Below are 20,223 nucleotides of genomic sequence, written 5' to 3'. Positions count from 1 at the left end.
CCGCACAGCGCACCCCGCACAGCGCACCCCGAACCGCACAGCGCACCCCGCACAGCGCACCCCGCACAACGCACCCCGCACAGCGCACCCCGCACAGCGCACCCCGCACAGCGCACCCCGAACCGCACAACGCACCCCGCACAGCGCACCCCGAACCGCACACTGCACCCCGCACAGCGCACCCCGCACACTGCACCCCGCACACTGCACCCCGCACAGCGCACCCCGCACAGCGCACCCCGCACACTGCACCCCGCACAGCGCACCCCGCACACTGCACCCCGCACCCCGCACCCCGAACCGCACAGCGCACCCCGCACAGCGCACCCCGCACACTGCACCCCGCACAGCGCACCCCGCACACTGCACCCCGCACAGCGCACCCCGCACAGCGCACCCCGCACCCCGCACAGCGCACCCCGAACCGCACAGCGCACCCCGCACACTGCACCCCGCACAGCGCACCCCGCACACTGCACCCCGCACAGCGCACCCCGCACAGCGCACCCCGCACAGCGCACCCCGCACCGCACAGCGCACCCCGCACAGCGCACCCCGCACAGCGCACCCCGCACAGCGCAGCACACCCTGCACCGCCCCCCGCGCCGCGCGCCTCGCCCCGCCCCGTCGCTGCCGCGCGCCGAGGCCCGTGCTCGCCGGGACGCCCCTCACGCGCCCGCAACCGGCCCCGCCCACCGCCTCGCCGCAGCGCCACGTCTACTCCGCCTCCCCGGGCCCGCCCTCTGGCTCCCCGTTGGGCCGCGCCCTTCGCCCGGCCCCCGCGCTCAGCCAATCAGGCAGCGCCCTGTTGGCTCTGCCGGCGTCCGGCACCACGCTGCAAGATGGCGGCGCGCGCGCGGCAGGGCGGCCTGTGCGCGGCTGTGCTGGCCGGAGCGCTGCTCGCCCTCGGCCGCCTCCCGCTCGCCCTCGGGCAGGCGGCGGCGGAAGGCTCGGCCGCAGCCGTGCCGCACCGCCGCTTCGAGTACAAGTACAGCTTCAAGGGGCCGCACCTGGTGCAGGCGGACGGGACGGTGCCGTTCTGGGTGCACACGGGCAGTAAGTGCTGCGCGGGCCCGGCCGCGTTCCTCGGTTCCGGGGGAGCACGGCGGAGGAGGCCGGGGCGGCGGGACGCGCCGCGGGGCCGGTGAGAGGGGCGGGGGTCCTGCGAGGGGCCGGACGGGCCCGTCCCTGGGCCGCGGGGTCTCGCCGCCGCGGGCCCGGCCCGGCGGTGCCCGCGGGCGGGCTGCGGTGTCGGTGCAGCGGCCGCTCGTCCTCCCGCCGGCCGTGACCCGGGCCCGGGCCCGGGCCGCCCGTGGCCGCCGCTGCGGCGGCTCCGCGCAGCGCTGATGTGTCAGTCGGGCGCAGCCGCGGCCCCGTGTCCCGGGCCAGCCGGCGCTGCTGTGCGCTCGGAGCGGACGCCGTGCCGCGGCGGGCCCGGCCTGGCGCCGGTTGAGTGCGCGCTCGGGCCGCGGGGCTGCTGCGGGGGTGCCCGCTCCTGTGCTGCGTGACCTCGGGCGAACACAGCGCGAACCTCGGGTCGCGTTCCCTGCCGGGACTTGTGCCGTGTGCGCCTTTTCCACAGACTCTATTTAGTTTATGTTGGTTAGTTAAACAGTGTTACTTTTTGGCTCCTGTTTGACATTACGCTGCAAGTGGCACGGAGGACGCTCCCTATAGATGAGCTTTTTCCTGCTTTTCAAAGCAGATAATCACAAGAATAAAATGTTATTTAATACAACACTCTAAATGAATGCCTGTTATCCTTTTAAACAGAAGATTAGAGCACCTGTTCTTAATAAGCGGGTCACAGGTCTGTGAGGTGCGAGGAGTCGGGTGGGACACAGCAGGAGGCCAAACCCGGCTTTTTAAAAACTGGTATGTATCTGAACAGCAAGAACAGCGTTCCATTGAAGCTCTACTTCACGGCCCCAGACGGACACTTTTTAAGCCTTGTGTAAAGCAGCGGGAGTCAAGTCGTTGAAAATACGCGTGTGTGGTGTTGGTTGCTTGGTTTGTTGTCTTATTTTTCCCTCGGGAGTGGTGGAGTGCTCTACGAAAAGTTACTGTGAAAGCTGTTTGCCAGGTCAGAAGACCAGGAAACTTTGAGTTTAGATTTGCTAATTGTCACTTTCAATACTTTTGTATCTTACGTGTTTGTTGCGCTCCTTTCCAGATGCCATCCCCAGCACAGATCAGATTCGTATAACAACGTCTCTGAAGAGCCAGAGGGGATCAGTGTGGACAAAAAACAAGTCGATATTTGAATACTGGGAAGTCGAAGTGACCTTTCGAGTTACGGGAAGAGGCCGCATTGGAGCTGATGGATTGGTATTGAGCATTTGATTGAACTGACAAAAAAACAGACGTGCTTTAAAAACCGAATCTTGACTTACAACTCTTGCTTTCCGTAACAGGCGATCTGGTTTACAGAGGAGCAAGGCTTGGAAGGACCCGTGTTTGGGGCAGCCGATGAATGGAATGGGGTTGGAATTTTCTTTGATTCCTTTGACAATGATGGAAAGGTTAGTTGGAAGCAAACTCTGCTAGCAAAGTTTATTAATGAGTTTTCTGCCTGTTTTTTACATATAACTTTGTGGAAAGTAATGGGATGTTATTTTCCTACTCTTCCCCCCTTCGGTTTGAGGTGATCAATTAAAAGAAGCAAGTTTTCCCCCATAGAATTTTACTTTTCCACACTTTTTTTTAAAGCTTTTAAGCTAAAGCGTAACACATGGTGAGTCTCCGCGGGGATGTGCTGGGTGTGGAGGGAGGGTGCATCGGCACCAGCTGGACTCCGGGATGCCCGCACACAGCTCGGGCTTGGGAAGGGGCGCGTTGTGCCGGAACGCGGCTGCGCAGGCGCGGGTTTCCGCGCCCGCCCCCGGAGACGCTCCGCTTTGCGGCCTGCCTGGGGCGGCGAGCGGCGGTCCCGCGGCAGCTGGGCGCACAGCTGCTTCCAGCGTCCGCTTTCCCAGTCCAGAATAGCGCGGGAGAACTTGAACGATACATAGCGGGTCTGCTTTGTGCGTGTTGTGGTTCGTTTTGTCTCTTTTTCCTGCGCTACTTTGTCTTGCTTTTCTGCATTTGAAGTATATTTTTGTAGATGTACGAGCTTTTTTCCTACTGATGGCTTGTAATGTACAGCAAACTTTATTGTATATAAAAGTTGAAAGGCTGAAGGCACTGTTTTTGATCTTCAAAGGCAAGACATAGAATTATTGTTCAACTGAGTAAGAGTTTTTAAATGCTTTTGTTTCCTTTTTTCCTGCCTTCTGCATTGCTGAGAGGTGGAAACACTAGTGTATTTCTGCATACTGGTGTGCTGTTCTGTTGTCGCAATCTGTAATGAAGGAAAAGCAGCAGATTGTTTGGTTATAGTGTGTGTTTGTGGGTTTTTTGTTTGTTTGGGTTATTTTGAGACACGGGGCCACCCTAGCCCACCACGGCGAATCGAGAAGGATGTTATTCAATGCTCGAAGTCTGAGTGTCGTTTTCCTCTCTTAAGAGCTGGCGACCTGTGTAGTGTGACGGTACGTTCCTGTGCGTTGTGGGTCACCACGGTGTCAGCTGAGCGCCGCGCAGCTGCTTGTTCGCTCCCTCCTGATGGACGGGAGGAAATCGGAACGGTAAAGCTGAGAAAACCCGTGGGTTGAGAGAAACGCAGTTTAGTAGGTAAACAAAAGCTGCGCCCTCCAGCAAAGCGAAATGAGGAGTTAACTGTGTATTTCCCATCCCGGGGCAGGTGCTCGGCTGCCTGCAGGACAGCAGTGCTCGTCTCGCGTCACGGTGCCTCGGGAAGGCGAGTGTCCCCCCTCCTCTGTCTTTTACCGCTGCACGTGGTGCTGCAGGATCTGGGTGCCCGGGGGCTGGTGGGCTCAGCCGTTTCCCCCGTGTCCCCCGCTCGCTGGTGGGGACTGTGGGCAGCAGGAAAGGCCTTGAGCCTGTGTGAGCAGTGACTGGAACGTCACCGCGTTATCAGCACGGCTTCAGCGATACGTGCAAACACACAGCCTCATGCAGTTTACCATGAAGAAATTTAACTCTGCTCCAGCCAAAGCCGGAACACGTTGAGAGATGATGAGTTGAACTGTTAGAGAGGGAAGGGAGGTTAGCTCTGGAACCTTGTGCTCCTGTGAAAGCTGGAGTTCACTTCATAAGCTCCTGGAGGCAACCGGAATAGCAGCTGTAAACTGTGAGCTGTGAATCTGTTCTGCCATTGTCAGTTCAGCTTTTCTCAGCCTCTAGCAATTGAATACCTGGGGATGTGTTCGACAGCCTTTGTTTAGTGTCTGGCAGATAGTTCCTGAGGTTTTTTAGTTACCGTGGCAAGGTCAGTGGGGTGTTGACATAGTGTTTGTTTGGATCTTTTTCCCAGTGTTATGTAGTCGAAGTTGGATGTGTTGGGTCATCCATTAGTTTCAAGATCTCTATCTTCGCTGTGTATGGATCTCTCCTATCCTTGGGTTTTACGTTTGTGTTTGCCAGATGGTGGTAGCTGGTGGTGCACGTAGGACGTTAACGTGTGTGTTTTCGTGGCTGGCTGTGCGGAGCGCAGCGGTGTGTTGTCACGCGTGGCACGGAGCCCCTCGCTCGCTGTGCTTGTGTGATCCCGACGTGTCTGCAGCGCGGTGACCTCGTGCTGTACTGAAAGGCTATCAGAGGTGCTACTTGTGTTTCACTTCAAATTAAACTTCCATTTGTTTGCTTTTTCTTTTTCTAGAAAAACAACCCTGGAGTGATTGTTGTAGGCAACAATGGAAAACTTCAGTATGACCATCAGAAGTAAGTGTATTTTCAATATTATTGGTGAATGTTTGCTTTTGAATCATGAAATGTTGCATGAAACCCTTTGAGAAACATTATAAAAGTTTATTTCATAGGAAACTTTGTTTCCTTTTCAATGGAGGCTTTTAAAATTTGTCAAATGCTGGTTTGGCAGCACTAGGTTGGCAGCTGGTGGCTGTTTGAGTGGCATGTGCCCTTTGGGATGGGTGAACTCCGACAGTGGAGGTACAGACTTCTCCCTCTCCGTGGCTTGTGGGTTCCTTCCACACACAGCTAGTAGCTGACAGACGTGATTAACTGAAAGCTAATTGCCTGTTACTCAAGCTAATTGGTTTAATTTTGGTTTCTGATTGTTTATTGCCCACAGCAGAACTGACATTTTTGGGTTCTCTGGGAGGAGAGCTGTCTAGCTGGGCTGGTGCAGCGCAGAATGGAGCTTTTCTCCATCGCGGTGCGCAGCTGCGGGCATGTATCTCAGAAGCAGATTTCCCCGTTAGCGTGTTCTGTGTGTTGTGTCCTGTGTAAAGCATCTGGTGCTGTTGATCCCGGAGTTCAGAGAAGCTCATTGCGGTTGCGGGACAGCTTTTGGAAAACTCACCTATTGGAAGAGCTGTCAGGATGTTGCTCAGTGATACACCGATGCCTTCTTGTCTTAGCTGACAAACCATAACGTACGGTTTTATGCGACTTGTCTTCTTGCGTAGCGATGGTTCCACGCAAGCGCTCGCATCGTGTCAGAGGGACTTCCGTAACAAGCCCTATCCTGTTCGAGTAAAGATAACTTACTACCAAAAAACATTGACTGTAAGTACTCTGAAATAACATAATTACTGATGTTTCTCAGCGTTTTTAGTATGAGATTGTTGCAAGTATTTGAAAACCCCAAGACCCCATATGTTAATTCCAGTGTTCTCCAAGGTGTCGAGCTGTCGTTTTGTAGTGACGGTTTCTCTAAAAGTGAACACGAGTGCACGTTCACCGCGATGTAGCGTTGAAAGCCGCCCCTCCGCCCCGGCTCCGGCTGTGGGTTCCGCGTCACCCGGTCTCACTGGTGCCGGCGGTGTCGAAGCTCTGGGAGCGGACCGGTGCTTCCGCCGTGTTTCTCACGCGCCGTGCTGGCACAGGCGCTTCAGGCGTGCTCCTGAGCCTCAGCGTGGTGCGTGGTGCTCCCGCGGCAGCCTCGGGCAGTGCCGCGCCGCGCCGCCGTGGGGTTGCCTTCCTCTCTCCTGATGGTGTCTCTTTCCCCACGGGTTCCTGCCCACACACTCGTTTGTCTTGCTGCTGCTTTAAACCGAAATTAATACATTTTTATATATATATATATATATGAATTTTAATGTGATATGTCCTCTTAGTTAATGAATAGAAAATGTCAAATTTTGTTCATGCTAAACTGTGGTTCAGATGTCTTTTTCCTTTTTAAAATAGAAAGCTTATGCATTTTCTTTGTAAAAAGTGTATTTCAGAAATGGAATAATTTTTGGTTTCTAGTATCAGCAGCCGAGTTACTTGATAAGTTGTATTTGTGACTGTTACTGTAAACTGGCAAAGCAGTTAGCACAAATAGATTTGTAGGGTAGAAATTATATGTGTTTATCCTTTTAGGTATTGATTAACAATGGCTTTACTCCGGATAAAGAGGACTACGAGTTCTGTGCGAAAGTGGAAGAAATGGTGTTGCCGTCACAAGGCTATTTTGGAATATCTGCAGCAACAGGGGGACTTGCAGGTAGCGAATGTTGCAGTGGTGACACGTGGCGTGCGGGCCGGCAGGCCTTGCCAGAGAGGTGTCCTGACTGCTGCTCTTGACCCACACGCTGATTGTTGATCACGGTGGTGTAATTAGTTGCCTCCCATTCCCAAATTGCTGGTGTGCTTAGGCCTTTTCCTGGCTAGAGCAGAAGGCTCTGAGTGTGTCCTGGCAGACACCGAGCAGCCTCGTTCCTCCTGGGGGACTTTGGGAGGGTCCCGTGCGAGCGCGGGGGCGGCTGGTGGGGTGCTGGGCTTCCTGACGTGTGGCAGCAGCGACTAACGGTCGTTCTGCGTTCTGTTTGTTGAACACAGATGATCACGATGTCCTGTCTTTTCTGACCTTCCAGTTGACTGAGCCTGGGAAGGAAGCAGTAAGCATCTTTATACGTAATTAGTGAAACATGTTATCGTTTCCTCTGAAGTCATACTCATCATCCCTGTTTGAGGATTTTGGCATGTGGCCGTGCTGTCGTCTGTTTTACACTAACACTGTAATGTTTCAGTAATATTTTAATTAACATTTTCAAGACCAGAATTCTTCAAGCAACACTGAATCATCAAAAATAATGATGCTAAAACAAAACCTGCAGAGAAAACAAACTAAAAAGTGTACTTTGTCTGGAAAGTGGCCAAATAATCTGTTCTTGATCTCAACTTTCCGTATCCCTGAACGCTTCTGTACTGCTAAAGAGCATCTGTCCCTGTAAATCTTGATTTCTTTGTGATCGCAGAGGGTATCAGGAAAAAGCGATGGGTTTCCGTAGGAGCGTCTGGTTCCTCGCTTCAGCTTACTATATTAATGTACTGCGCTAACTGTGTTATGTCTTCAAATCTGAAATCTGACCAGCCTTGCTGGAGAATAAATTAAACAGGCGTGGTGGAGAACATGAAAAAATCTCTTCCCCCCTTTGATGTTTTAAAGCCGACACCGGACGCAGAGATTCCTCAGAAAGACAAGGAGAAGTATCAAGAGGAGTTTGAACACTTTCAACAAGAATTGGATAAGAAGAAAGAAGAATTTCAAAAGGAACATCCCGACGTGCAAGGACAGCCAGGCAAGTTATCTCTGTGTGGCGGCTTTCTGCGGGGCTGGTGTGTGTTTGGTGGCGCGTGGGTGTTTTCTGTGGGGTGTCGGGGACGGAAAAGGCGCTCCGGGCCGCGTGGAACCGCTGCCCCGTGCTCCGGATGGTCTTTCCGCGCTGCTGCTGACGTTACTTACTTGACTTAAGGGTTTTGCTTGTTTGTTTGCAAAGTGTTTTCTGAACTATGAAGTCACTTTTGTCGCGCCTGAGTTGAGAACAAAACTAACGAATGGAAACGAATGGCAGCGATGAGGATCTGTATGGAACAGCAGGAGAGGAGGTCGTGCCTCCCTCCGTAAAGCGATGGTTAGGGAAGCGTGGCCTTGTTTATTTGACAGTGTATGTGAAAGATGATCTCTTTGGTCTGTTTCTGCACGTTCATAACACGCTCTTTTTCCGCGATGTTCCGCGGGTGGTGGCTGAAGGCGGGCTGGCGGGCACGCTGGAACACGTGCCTGCTCGGACAAGCGTTCAGTTGCTTGCCTGACGTTGGGCATGGACTGAGCTCTGGCGGCCGCAGCGCCGGCTGGCGTTGGCATTGGTCTTTGGGCGGGCTAGTAGCGAGTTTATGGCTTGGTGTTCTTAGAACCCAGGGCCTTCGTTTTTACATTTTTAGCTATTGATAAGAAATGTAGGTTTGGCACGTAAGCCAGAATTGCTGTTTCTGCTATTGGTACTGCACGTCTGCAGCTCGCAGCAGGTTCTTGTCTGAAGGTATTTCAGACTGAACTGTGCTTTTTGCACTGACTTCAGATTATATTTAACTGAGGAAAATTACAGTACTGACTCTTGCCCACATTTTTGAGGTTTTTAACCAGTCCTCTGTGTTCTGCTGCGGAACGTGGTGGGGTTTTGTTTGTTTGCCTGTGTTGGTGTTTTGGTGGGTTTATTTGTTTGTGTGCGGGGTTTTCTGTTTGTTTGTTTTTGTTATTATTTTTCTTAGGGCTGGGCAAAGAAGGATGTGGTCATTGGCGATACGGTGGAAGCCAGTCTGTTTCCTGCTCTCGTGGAGTGAGCGAGCTCCGCTTGAGTGCGCGCGGACTGGGAATGTGCTTCAGGCGTCTCAACCTGAAATTTCAGGTTGTGATCTTTTTTTGCGTGGTGATAAGTGATGACTGTTCTGAAAATCATACACCATTTGAACTTCACCCGTGTTTTGGTCAGCCTTCCACTGATCAGGAACGATCTGTTTGGACAGAGTCTCATGCACTTCCTTGTTTCTGCTGTTTCTGAAGCTGCGGGAGAGCTCGCTCAGAGTACACTCAGTTCTCTGCTTCGAGCCGCTTTTCGAAGCTTACTTTTGCTGCGAAGTCACTGCCGGTGCTGCAGATGTCTTGCGGAGGAGGGCTGGCGGGCAGCGCTGGCTCGTGCCGGGGCGGCTGCCTCCCGACGACAGCACACCGCGCTTCCGCTGCGCTGGGACCGCAGCTCCGAGGCGGAGCCCGGCTGTGGAACTGGTGGTTCCGCCCGCGTTCGCCTGTACTTTGCCATGGCCCTGGTGATGGGTAAACGCCAAATACACGAAATCACGGGAAAAAAGTGTATCTGCCTGGAAACTTCAAGGGTGCAAGAAAAATGATGTAATTATATAATACAACTGATGAGGCATGTGTATATATCAGAGCTACCTGTGCTTTTTTCTTAGCAGCGGATGATCTTTTTGAAACTGTAAGTGATCGTGAACTGCGGCAGATCTTTGAGGGGCAGAATCGAATTCATCTTGAAATCAAGCAGCTTAATAGGCAGCTGGACATGATTCTGGACGAGCAGAGGAGATACGTGTCTGCGGTCACGGAGGAGATCGCTAAGAGAGGAGCTGCCTTGCCGGGCCAGCCGGGACCGGTAAGTCACAGCGGCCCGCGGCGACTGGCGGCCTGACTTCAGCAGCACGGTCAGCTTGTGTTGCCCAAGGCGCGCCGGTCTTTCCTCCTCACCACTCCCCCCGTCCCCTCCAGGTTTCCCAGCAAGACATGGAGACGGTTCTGAGAACTCAAGAAGAGGTTGTTAGACAAGTGGATGAAATAAGGTAAATGCTTTCTAAGTATTAAGGCTGTGGTTTTAATTTTATGTTATTTTCCACCTTTTAAATCCTATTTATTATTTTACTAGGAGAGTACTGACAATCTTGAAGTTTCGCTGTCAGTTCCGTACTGATGGCTCTCTCCATACATGCAGTTTCTATAATAAAGTTCCCGTCCCTAGGGTGGCAAAGCCCCTAATTTGCCTTTTTTATTTTCTTCTTTTAAATCATGAGATTCCACTTCAACAGGTGGGTCCAGTCCTTCTAAAAACAATTCATTTCTGGTAACGTGTTAACCTGCTACCGCATGGAAACTTGTCGCTCTGATTTTGGAGTATTTGTAACAACGTGGGCGTAAATGCCTTTGGTTTATGTCTAGTGACCCTGAAAAAAAACAGGTGGAGTATCTGTCAGTATACTCAGTGTACTCCTGATAGAATGATTGCATGTGTTCTTTATGTAATATTATCAATAAAACCTGTAGTATTAGATCTATTTTAGGGAGTTTTTTAGTGTAAACAACCTATTAAGGCATGTAAATAATTCAGCGAATTAGTTCTGTACAAATGAAAGTGTCTGTGCGTGTAATAAGAGTTGAGATTTATTGCTCATTTAAGTAGTTCACTTCTTTCTTCAATGTAAACGTATGTTTTGTCTTTGAGGTTTCTTCCCTGGTTTTGCTAGGACTGCCTAAAGCTCGTATGTTGATTATTGCTCTGTAGTGGTGTATTAGTGTTACTCATTCGTATATAACAAAAGCTGTTTACAGTGCTATGCGAAGTCTCTCAGAATTTCAGTGTGCAGAAGTCTTTTTTTGTTGTTTTTCCATTTCCATTGTAAAGTGCCGTTTGTTTTGTAATCGGCGGGAGCAGGGCTCGGGCGCCTTGCTTCCTGGCGACGGTTAGGACAGGGGCCAGGGCTGGAAGGTACTTGGTGTCCTGTCGTGGCCTGAACCTCGTGCCCCCGGCTGCGGCGTGCAGGGACACGGTTCCCCCTCTGTGCAGCACCGGTGACACCACGTCTGGAGTGCTGTGTCCGGTCCTGGGCTGCCCAGTGCCGCAGGGACAGGGACGTGCTGGAGGGAGACGAGTGCGGGATTGTGAGGATGGTTAAAGGGTTGGAGAATTTGCTGTAGGAGGAGAGGCTGAGGGAGCTGGGATCATGTAGCCTGGAGAACAGGCTTGGAGATGCCATACCAGTGGGTATAAATACCTGGTTTTGGAGGTGGTGAGGGTGATAGAGACAGACTCTTCGTACCAGTACCCAGGGACAGAGTGGAGGGCAATGGATGTCAGATTAAATACAGGAATTTCCACGTAGACACGTGAAAAGAAACTTGTGAGGGTCCTTGGACGCTGCAGTAGGTGGTTTGCCCAGGAAGGTTTTGCAGCCCTGGGGATGCTGCGAACCCAACTGTGACCGAAGACTCCGTGGTTCGTTGGGTGCCGAGACACCTCATGCGGCACTCGGGGGGAGATGAGGGAAAAGAAAGGGGGCAGCGCGCTGTGCGCTCACACTGCATGGTGAACGCAGGTGCGTGGGGGTTCGTCGCGTGCCGATGTGCTGTGCACATCACTTCGGTGGTCTTGGTCTCGTGCGGGTCAGTGGAGCCAGGGCTGTTGGGTGGCCTGTCCTGTGGCCTGTGCCGCTGGGCTTCCTCGGGGCACCTGTGTCTGTGTCTGCGGGCACGTGCACGTTCCCAAGCGATTAAAGATTGGCTTTTGAAGTTGCGGTTTGTAAAATCGGTTGGGAGGTAGCTGTGCCTTTTCAGAGTACGATACCCAATGAAGTAAGGATCTTATCTCGAAGGTGCTGCAGTGCTGAGATGGCTTGAGAAGTTCCTGCGCTTGATAGGGATGTCTCTGTGCTCCTCCTAAGACGCTTTCTAGTTGCTGGCTTTAGCAGGAATGGCTTAACGTTGGTTTAACCCTTCGTTCCTTATCTTGGCTTTAGAAAAAGGTGAAAACCAATTCCTACAGTTGTGTTTGTTCCTGTATTAGTTCAAGGGCAGCTCTTGCGGTTTATCTAAGTAGGTCAGTTTTTTGTAGAATGAAGATTAGTGCTTCCATTTTTGCACTTGTTCTGCTACAAAAGCTTTTATGTTAATATTCTTGACAAATCTTTATACCTTACAAGCAAATTAGATTTTCTTGTTAACGTTGGCAGTCTGCCCCTTTAGTGACTGTTTATTAGGTATGAGTTTGTGTAACATCGTCTTAGTGTTTATCTTAGATTAAATAGATGTTTTGTTTATAGATAGAAATGAACAGCCCGCTGCTGCTTGTCATCCCGGAGGAAAAGGACTTACTAAGTAATTTTCTTGTCAAGATTTGTGGATTTCTTAATCATCTGATTACAGGACAATCTTGTGTTCATACAATGGAAACTCTCAGCACGGTATTGTTCATGCAGAAGTAAACGTAAATTAAATTTGCTACAGAGCGTATCTACTTAGGGAAGTTCTTTGCTCGTAACAAGCAGGGGTCGGTCTGGGCGGGCGGATTTCGGGTAATTCCGCAGGGGTGGGGGGATTAGGAAGGAGAGGAACAACACGGGCGTCGCGTTTGTGCCCCGGCGCTGGGAATGGCGAGGCCAGGTGAACATGGTGGATGTGGGTACACAGAACTGCTGTCAACATTGAGTAGGCGCTGGGCATGGTGGTGGTTGCTTGGGTTATTTAAGAAAAGACTTCTAAAATAGGCTATTACAACCATAATTCAATTATCTTAGTTAGCATTAGTCAATTTACTTAATGACAGTACAGAAATATAACATTGTATAGGCTAACTTCTGGGTAACATATATGCGAATTTGCTAGGACAGTTGAAGGGTTTTTGGCATTCATTTTGTATCAGTTCCAAACCAGCAATGTCAACTGAAAGGAGGTGAGAGCTGCTTGGGTTAGCTTTGGCCGTGCCGTAGAGAAGCGCGCTGCTGGTTGTGGTGGCTGCTCCTGGTGACGCCGCAGTATTCAGAAAAGCCTGTGAGCCAAACGCGAGGGGTTCTGCGGAAATCCCAGCGAGCCCCGCGTGTCCCTGGACCCCTGCGCCGTGGGCGTGGGACCGCGTGGAGTGTTCCCTGGACCCCTGCGCCGTGGGTGTGGGACCGCGTGGAGTGTTCCCTGGACCCCTGCGCCGTGGGCGTGGGACCGCGTGGAGTGTTCCCTGGACCCCTGCGCCGTGGGCGTGGGACCGCGTGGAGTGTTCCCTGGACCCCTGCGCCGTGGGTGTGGGACCGCGTGGAGTGTTCCCTGGACCCCTGCGCCGTGGGTGTGGGACCGCGTGGAGTGTTCCCTGGACCCCTGCGCCGTGGGCGTGGGACCGCGTGGAGTGTTCCCTGGACCCCTGCGCCGTGGCTGCGGGAAGGGGCGGCTGCGGGAACGAACTTTTGCAAAGGTGACGGGAAAGGGTGAATTCTTGGAGCTTTTGGTTATTGAAAGTGAGAAGTTGGTGCTTTTGTTCCTGTGAGAGGAATGCAGGACGCTGGTACTCGTGTACGTTAAAGTGGTTTGTGTGCTGAAGGGATGCTTTTAGGAAGAGCTGGTAGTGTATAAAAATATACTGTTAATTCAGCGTTTAGTAGGGACCGTAATTACGCAGTGGCTGTTTGTTAAAGTGGTGTCTGCAGGGTGAAATGACTGTGTGGGCTGATTCCGCGCGTGGCTTTGGCTCGGCGCGTGGCCGCCTCGGGCGGCTTAGACGGGCTGCGTGGTGTCTCAGCGGAGCAGGGCTGCCGTGGCGCGGTTTGCGCTGGTGCCTCCGAACAGGTGCGGACCTGGCCCGTTCGTGTTTGGTTGTGCGTTTGGGGTGCGGTTGTTTTTGGGTTTTTGCTTGTTTGTGTTTTTTTCATTGTTGTTTTTTAATTGTATTTTTAGCTCTGCGGTTTTTGAATTTTAATGGTACGAACAGCAATTGAAGCAAAGCTGAGAGATGAGCATCATCTTTATATGAAGATTATTTGTAAATATTTAAGTTTTGCTGCTTAGCTTGCCATTTGCACAATGAATACGAGCCTTTTAAAAACCAGCAGTATAGGTTTGTATGACACCTGCAGACACGATTGTTGCTGTTACCGGGTGACGCAACGGACAGTGTCCAAGCCGGATTTCCTCTGATGTGAAGGCTGAACCGGGAGGGGTTGGGGCTCAGGTAGGACGGTGCTGGGCGCCGGGTCCTGCCGCCCCAGCCGGCCCGTGCCGCGGTGCTGCCGCAGAGCGCCGCGGTGCTGCCGCCCCAGCCGGCCTGTGCTGCTGTCCCGTGCCGCGGTGCTGCCGCAGAGCGCCGCGGTGCTGCCGCCCCAGCCGGCCCGTGCCGCGGTGCTGCCGCAGAGCGCCGCGGTGCTGCCGCAGAGCGCCGCGCCGGCTCGGACCGGCCCGCGGGGCACCGAACTAAGCTCTTGTCTGAGCAAAATGTGAAGTTTTAAGTAAATCAAAGAGAAATCCAAAGACATATATTTGATTGTTTATTCTATTAATAATGAAGAGATTAACATTCACATGATAAATATTTCAGCTGTAGAATAATCCTCTTTGCAACTGAAAAGAGACATCACAGTAGGGGAAAATTATATAAACATATTGATTAGAGATTAAGTATTTTTCCCTCATTGACTGGTTTACCTCAAACAAAATTAGTTATGGAACCTCAACTTTTTTACGGATTTAATTTGATTTGTTGTAGAAGCAAAATGAATTCACATGAAGACAATACTAAGTATTATGACAATGCATACGGGAAATGAGTTTCTCCTATAAATGATAATCGAGAAACACGGATATATCTAAATCTTTCCTTATCCCTAAAGCCTCTTCTTCATTTTCATTTCTTACGTGACTGCTTTTATTTATTTATTTCTCCAACAGCTTTCGGGTTTCTTCAAAGATTGCGTTAAACTCTGCTTATCCTAAAGCCTGGGCGAGAGCCTCAAAGCGACGCTGGTCTTTGCGAGCGGGCGGCGGGGCGCTCGCCAGCCCCCGTGCTCAGCCGCCTTCGGGAGGGGGCACGCTGCACAAACCGGAGCTTCTGCACAATTAAACGCTTTTAAACCATAGTTTGAAGGACTTATTTCTGAATAGGTATTCTTGGAAGCTAGGAAAAATGTTTTCTGCCTTTTCGGGGCAAACTGTGTATTTCAAACTGATTTTAGCGGCCTAAAAGGTGTCCGGAATTGCTGTTTGGAAAAGCTTTTCTGTGCTGAAGGGTGTTTTGGTTTTCCTGGTTTCAGGAAGTCCGTGGCTGACACGCTGAGGCTGGTGAGCGGGGCCCAGCACCCTGGCTCTGCGGCAGCAGCCTACGAGGCAGCCCAGCACTTCAGTGACATCAGGGAACACCTTCACGGCGTGAAGAGGGACATCGAGCACTTGGTGCAACGGAACGTGGTAAATCACCTGCCGCCGCTGTAGAGCGTGACCGTGACACCTCTTTATTTGGCTGTTGCTGAAATGCTGGGATGAGCCAGCGTGCAGTTTATGGAGCAATTAATCCTTCATTAAGCTGCTTCACTGAAACTGCACTGCCTTGACCTAACTGCATGATCTGTGTCTTGATGAGAAGTTTTGCACAAAGAGCATGATTTTTTGGTCTAATTTCCTGTGGAAACAAGGTCAAGCAATTAGGTTTTCTGGGTGCTTTTCTCCTGTCTGCGCCGCTGCTCAGCCGCTCTGCACAGAGGAGGCTCTTGCTTCTGCACGCAAGGGAGAGCTTTAATCAGGGAAGCTCGGCAGGCTCTGCTTAAGGCCTTAGTGTGGAACACGGCTGTGCTCCCGTTCAGGAGCACCTTGGTCTAGCGTAGGCAGCAATTAAGCTGACTTAGTTTATGATGCCGTACAAGGTTATTGATTTCTGGGTCAATTTACCAAAGCTTTATTCCTTCCCCTGTAGCCCTCAAATGAACACGAGTCAGTTTATCTGGGAAACATAAAAGGGAAAGTGCCATGGGGAGTAAGATCATGATTTTTCAGAGCAGCGTCATTTCTGTCTGTTTTCTGCTTGTTCCAGTTTTTAGGCCCTGTCCCGAAGCCCTTGTTTTGTTTCGTACGTGTGACAGCTGTTTGATGGCATGTCTTGTGTGCTTTTTTTCTCAGACTTTTTTTCTGCTTGTGTTGTAGCCATCTAGTGAGAAATCAAAGTGTCCGGACTTGCCGCCGTTTCCATCGTGCTTATCTACAGTGCACTTCTTCATATTCGTAGCGGTGCAAACAGTGTTATTCATTGGTTATATCATGTACAGGTAAGTATGTTTGTTTAAAGACAACAGGGTGAATGATTTTAAACCTCTGACCAGAAATGCAATTGCAATGGTATGATTATCTTAATCTTCTTTGACACACACGATCGTTGGGATTGGAAGAGACCTCGGGAGGTCTCCAGTTCAGCCTTCTGCTTAGAGCAGCGCTGGCACTGAGTTCAGACCCCGCCGCCCGGCGTTCAGGCCGGTCAGGTATTCAGAGCCTCCACGAACGGAAAATTTACCACTGCTACGGACCCTATTGGAAATGTTTAATTATCATAACGAAGGGTTTATTCTCCTCCCACCCCGATGGTCTGTGTGGTGGGAACGTGCCCTGTGTGACTTTGACTGCCATGTCTCTTGTACTGTGGAGCAGCTGTCCCCGCATCCTCAGCAGCACCCCGTGTGCATCGCACCGCTGCTGCGGAGCCCTCCGGCCGTTGTCCCGCGTGAGCACGCCCGGTTCCCTCCCTCTCTCCCGAAGCACGTACCGCAGCTCTCGAGCACCGTCCTGGCCTCTTCTGCTGGACTTTGTGAAGTTTGTTAATATCTCAACAAAATCTGATACGATTTGATGCTTTTTAAAAAATTGTTGTTTCTGCCACATGTACCTACAAGGTACTTGTTTCACCTTGCAGGTTCCTCAGTGAGCTCTATTCACAAAGCACGCCCCGTCATCTCTCTCCTACATACGACACTGACACTCTGTGGAAGTTTTTTCGCCCTAAACTAACTGGGATGTTTCCTCTGTTCTCTCACACACGCGAGTCAGGACAAGGAGTGGGGACTGAAATAGCTGCGTTGCCCTTCAAAGGGAAAATGCTGCTTGCTACCTCTATGGAGGAATAACTAGTATTAATACAAGACAAATGCTGCTGATAGCGCTGACTTTTATTGTGGGTCTCCTCCTCGGGAGAGCGGAGGGAGCGCGATCCTTCCGTGAGTCGCTCTGTGCCGTCAGCCGCAGAGATGGTTTCCAAGGCAAACGAGGAGCTGGTCCCTCCCAGCTGTTTTCAGTGCCCCTGTAACTCCAGTGCCCGTGTGTGGTTGTTCCGGGGTGTCTGGATCCACCAAGAGAAACACTAATGTGTTCTGTGCCGGGGAAAAGGAAATCCCATTTCAAGTAAATTCTTTCAGTGCTTGGTTGCGTATTTCCTTTGCTATGATGGCCCTAAGGCCAATCAGATACTGAGAAGCTTTAGAATATTTTAGCTGCAGTGTTTCACAAATGAGTTCGTAAGCTCTTTCGCAGTTCCTGGCTTCTGATGTAGAATTGGACCCGTAGGGGTGTTACCAGCGTCTGTGTAAACAGAAAAAATGTATTCCGTTCCTGTGCTACGATGTACGTTTGATTTTCTTAAGTCTCTGCCGACAGGGAATGGAGTCTTTTAACCCCAAATACATGCCATATTTATTTGTTTAAACCAGTTAGGCATTTTTGTGCTGTAAGTTCTTAATGAATTATCTTCTGCTTTTTCTTCCAGGAGCCAACAAGAAGCAGCAGCCAAAAAGTTCTTTTGATGGCCTGTTCCTTTTGTGCGTACATGACAGCAGTATGTATGCACAGAAAATTATACACTTGTGTAAATGGGGGAGATTAAAGTGTTCGATATACTTCAATATTGTAAATTATTGAATTGTGATAGACAAAATGAGTTCCCATTTAAACAGCTGATGCTGAAGTTAGAAGCAGAGTGGGGAGCACGTGGTAGAGGGGGCTGTGGAGCCTGTCTGGGTCCGTGTTCTCAGCTGACCTGCCCACAGATACTGAACCAAATGCCGTGTTCCTCCTCTTTCGTTGGGATCCCGGCTCTGGTTGTTTGTAACGGGAGTTGCAGGGGGATGGTCTGTGCAGAAACCTCGACACCGAGTGTCCCGACACGTCACTTGATGAAAGAGGACAAGAAAGGCAAGCGAAGGGACAACGAAGCCCAAACCAGCTGCTCTTCAGTGTTTTTTGGCGGGAGTAAAAATTTGTTATCAACATTTCATTTATTTACCACTTAGATTGAACAGTTTAAGGATTAGTTAGTTAATTCTAACTCTTTGGGAAATACAGATTTAAACGCTTGTTAATATGTGGACACAGAGACAGACCCGTAACAGTCTGACTGATACAGAAAACAATCTATACAGAACAAGCAAAGGCCTCTCCACTTAGTTTGGGTTTGGTTTAAGACACTGAGAAAAAACATGATAAAGTAGTTTCTTGGAGTATATTGTGGGACTGTTTCTTTTTTGTACTTTCGAGTCTATCTGTCATTTTGTTTGGAGATTTTTGGAACTTTTTCAGCAAAGATATAATCGCTTTGTACCTGTTCAAATCTGATTTTTAAAAGGATCTGTTCCGTGTGTGAATATGTCTTTACTTTGATAAAGCTGTCTTTCATGTATCAAATTCGGATGCTTCGATTTAACTCTTGACATGGCAGGTATTCTGAACTAGAGGTACTGAATGTGAACCTGTTTCTTCACGGGCTGTTGCTTCAGACACGGTTGTTAATGCAGCAGCTGTTGCAGAATCAGTATTGTGTGTCGGTTTCTGCTTTGATATCAAAAGCACGAGCCTGAACGTGTGTGTTTGATACCGTCTGTCAGGTGAACATTTGCTTCAGGAAGGAAACAAAGCAGATAACCCAGATTAGGAATGTGAAATGAATTAATTTTGCCTTATTTACTTACCTGTTGTAACTTTGTCCTTGAGTTGTTTGTGTGTAGAGTTAGAATAGGGGTATTCCATTTTTAAAAACTCTATAAAATACACAAATGCATCAGGATACTTCACTTTTAATTATTAATTGGTTTGGCCGAACCTGCGGAAGTTATTTGGCATCTAGTGTTCGGTCGCTGCATTCGGCCCGTGCTGCCGGGCCCGGGGCGGTGGGACCACGTCAGCATCGCGCCCGTCGCTCTGGGGAAGCCAGAGATCTATGCAACGCGTTTTGTTACTGAAAGTACAGTGTCCAAAAGCAGATGTCTGCGCAGTATCGATGGAACGGTGTGTAGTACGCTGTAACTGGTACGGCTTTATAGGCTCGTTTACAAATCTGAGAAGATTTTTGCTGTACTAATTGGAGAAACCGCTGCCTTGAGCTGATCTTGCTGGATAAATGGGGTAAAACAATGCAAAACCACTTTTCAGATAAGCCAGAATAACACACGGGAATTGATTCACTCAGTTCTTTCAACACCAGCAAATACTTAGAGGTGCCTTGAGTCTAAGCTGTTCAACCCCGACCCTTCTGACTGCCCTTGATGTGTTTTCTTAAATCGTCGTGAACACAGGCGGTGCTGTCCTTTCAGCCGCCAGCCCTCCTGCGTCGGTGCGGGAGCTGCGCGGGGCGCCCTGCGTCCCACGGCCTGGTGCGATTTGGTGGGCAGGTGCGTGTCTCTGTCACAACGAGGAACAGCTCTAGTCTGTCAACTGGAGGAAGCCCGTGTTTTTTGTTGCTGTGAATTTAAACGTAACTCTGTTTTAAAGCTGGAGCAGCCCGTGCTCTCGTGTCTCTTGGTAGAAAGAAGTGAAGGCTGGGAACGGTGTGTGGGGGAAACTCAGCCTACCCCGTTATCTCCAGTGCGAGGCCCGGCCTGTGTGCCCGTGCTGCTCGTAGATCTGGCACGTCTGCCTGTGCAACCGGGAACCTCTTGTACTGGGGAGCACAAGGTCTAAAGCGTAACCTCCGAAAAGTGGTAACTTTGCTTCGTGCTTCATTTCACAGTCCCGGAACGCTCCTAACTGCCTGGTCACTCACTGGATCAAAGGAAACCTCCCAGCTGCCCAGCTCAAATCCCGCCCCGCCTGCTCTCGAAGTGGGAGCAACAGATTTGGACTTGAGATAGTATTTGCCAGTCAGCGTAGCTTCCTGTCACGGCTGCATACCAGAAGGTTCTTTCAACACTGTCACAGTGCGGTTGGTTCTTACCAAGTAAGATTTCAGACTAGAAGGAGGAGACAACGTGGAATCCAGTTTGGCAGTACGGGTGAGAACCAGTCTAATAGTTGTATTTGAAGTGTGGATCATAAGTAGCAAATATTTGGCAGTGACGAGAGAATCTCATTGTACTGGTTGGAGTGTGTTAAATACATAGTCACATGTGAATCTTTTAAAAGTAAAATTCACAATACGGTTTGTAAATTACCTAACTTCTTGTTTGAAGAAAATTTGACATTTATCAAAGCATCGATTACTGTAACAGCAAAGACTGTCTACTGTTTTTTAATTCAAACAGCTGACATTTGCATATGTTTGTTTCTGTCTAATGTAAATTGACACTTGAAGTTCAGAGAGAACCTTATTTGAATAAAGATGCATATTTTTAGTAATCGGTTTCTAATTTGGTGCGTGTAACCCAGGC

The 20,223-nt window shown here is 50.3% G+C and overlaps 1 protein-coding gene across 3 annotated transcripts; it reads left to right on the top strand.

Moving 5' to 3' along the window:
• Positions 1 to 813: 813 nt before the first annotated feature.
• On the top strand, positions 814 to 20,191 carry LOC102094090 (protein ERGIC-53). 3 transcript variants are annotated; one of them, XM_065046674.1, is made up of 14 exons: positions 814 to 1,056; positions 2,174 to 2,328; positions 2,415 to 2,522; positions 4,721 to 4,782; positions 5,490 to 5,589; positions 6,391 to 6,514; positions 6,850 to 6,908; positions 7,460 to 7,592; positions 9,265 to 9,461; positions 9,575 to 9,645; positions 14,863 to 15,016; positions 15,746 to 15,867; positions 17,352 to 17,420; positions 19,587 to 20,191. In XM_065046674.1, exons 1-13 carry the CDS (start codon positions 843 to 845, stop codon positions 17,386 to 17,388), a joined length of 1,536 nt encoding a protein of 511 aa, XP_064902746.1. In that variant the 5' UTR covers positions 814 to 842; the 3' UTR covers positions 17,389 to 17,420; positions 19,587 to 20,191. The 3 variants fall into 3 exon arrangements, with proteins under 3 accessions (XP_064902746.1, XP_064902747.1, XP_064902745.1); XM_065046675.1 differs by having other exon boundaries at positions 9,268 to 9,461; positions 17,352 to 20,191; XM_065046673.1 differs by having other exon boundaries at positions 17,352 to 20,191.
• The last annotated feature ends 32 nt before the right edge of the window (positions 20,192 to 20,223 follow it).

Source organism: Columba livia, chromosome Z (assembly GCF_036013475.1).
Source record: "Columba livia isolate bColLiv1 breed racing homer chromosome Z, bColLiv1.pat.W.v2, whole genome shotgun sequence".
Lineage (NCBI taxonomy): Eukaryota > Metazoa > Chordata > Aves > Columbiformes > Columbidae > Columba > Columba livia.
Note: the sequence above shows the minus strand (reverse complement) of the source record. Positions and strands in the feature narration are given on the sequence as shown.

What these genes read in the sequence shown, in the direction of transcription:
- LOC102094090 (XM_065046674.1), top strand. Translation starts at nt 843, where the DNA reads ATGGCGGCGCGCGCGCGGCAGGGCGGCCTGTGCGCGGCTGTGCTGGCC. An exon ending in ACTACCAAAAAACATTGACT is followed by an intron (nt 5,590 to 6,390) that starts GTAAGTACTCTG and finishes TTATCCTTTTAG; the next exon opens with GTATTGATTAACAATGGCTT. An exon ending in TGCCGGGCCAGCCGGGACCG is followed by an intron (nt 9,462 to 9,574) that starts GTAAGTCACAGC and finishes CGTCCCCTCCAG; the next exon opens with GTTTCCCAGCAAGACATGGA.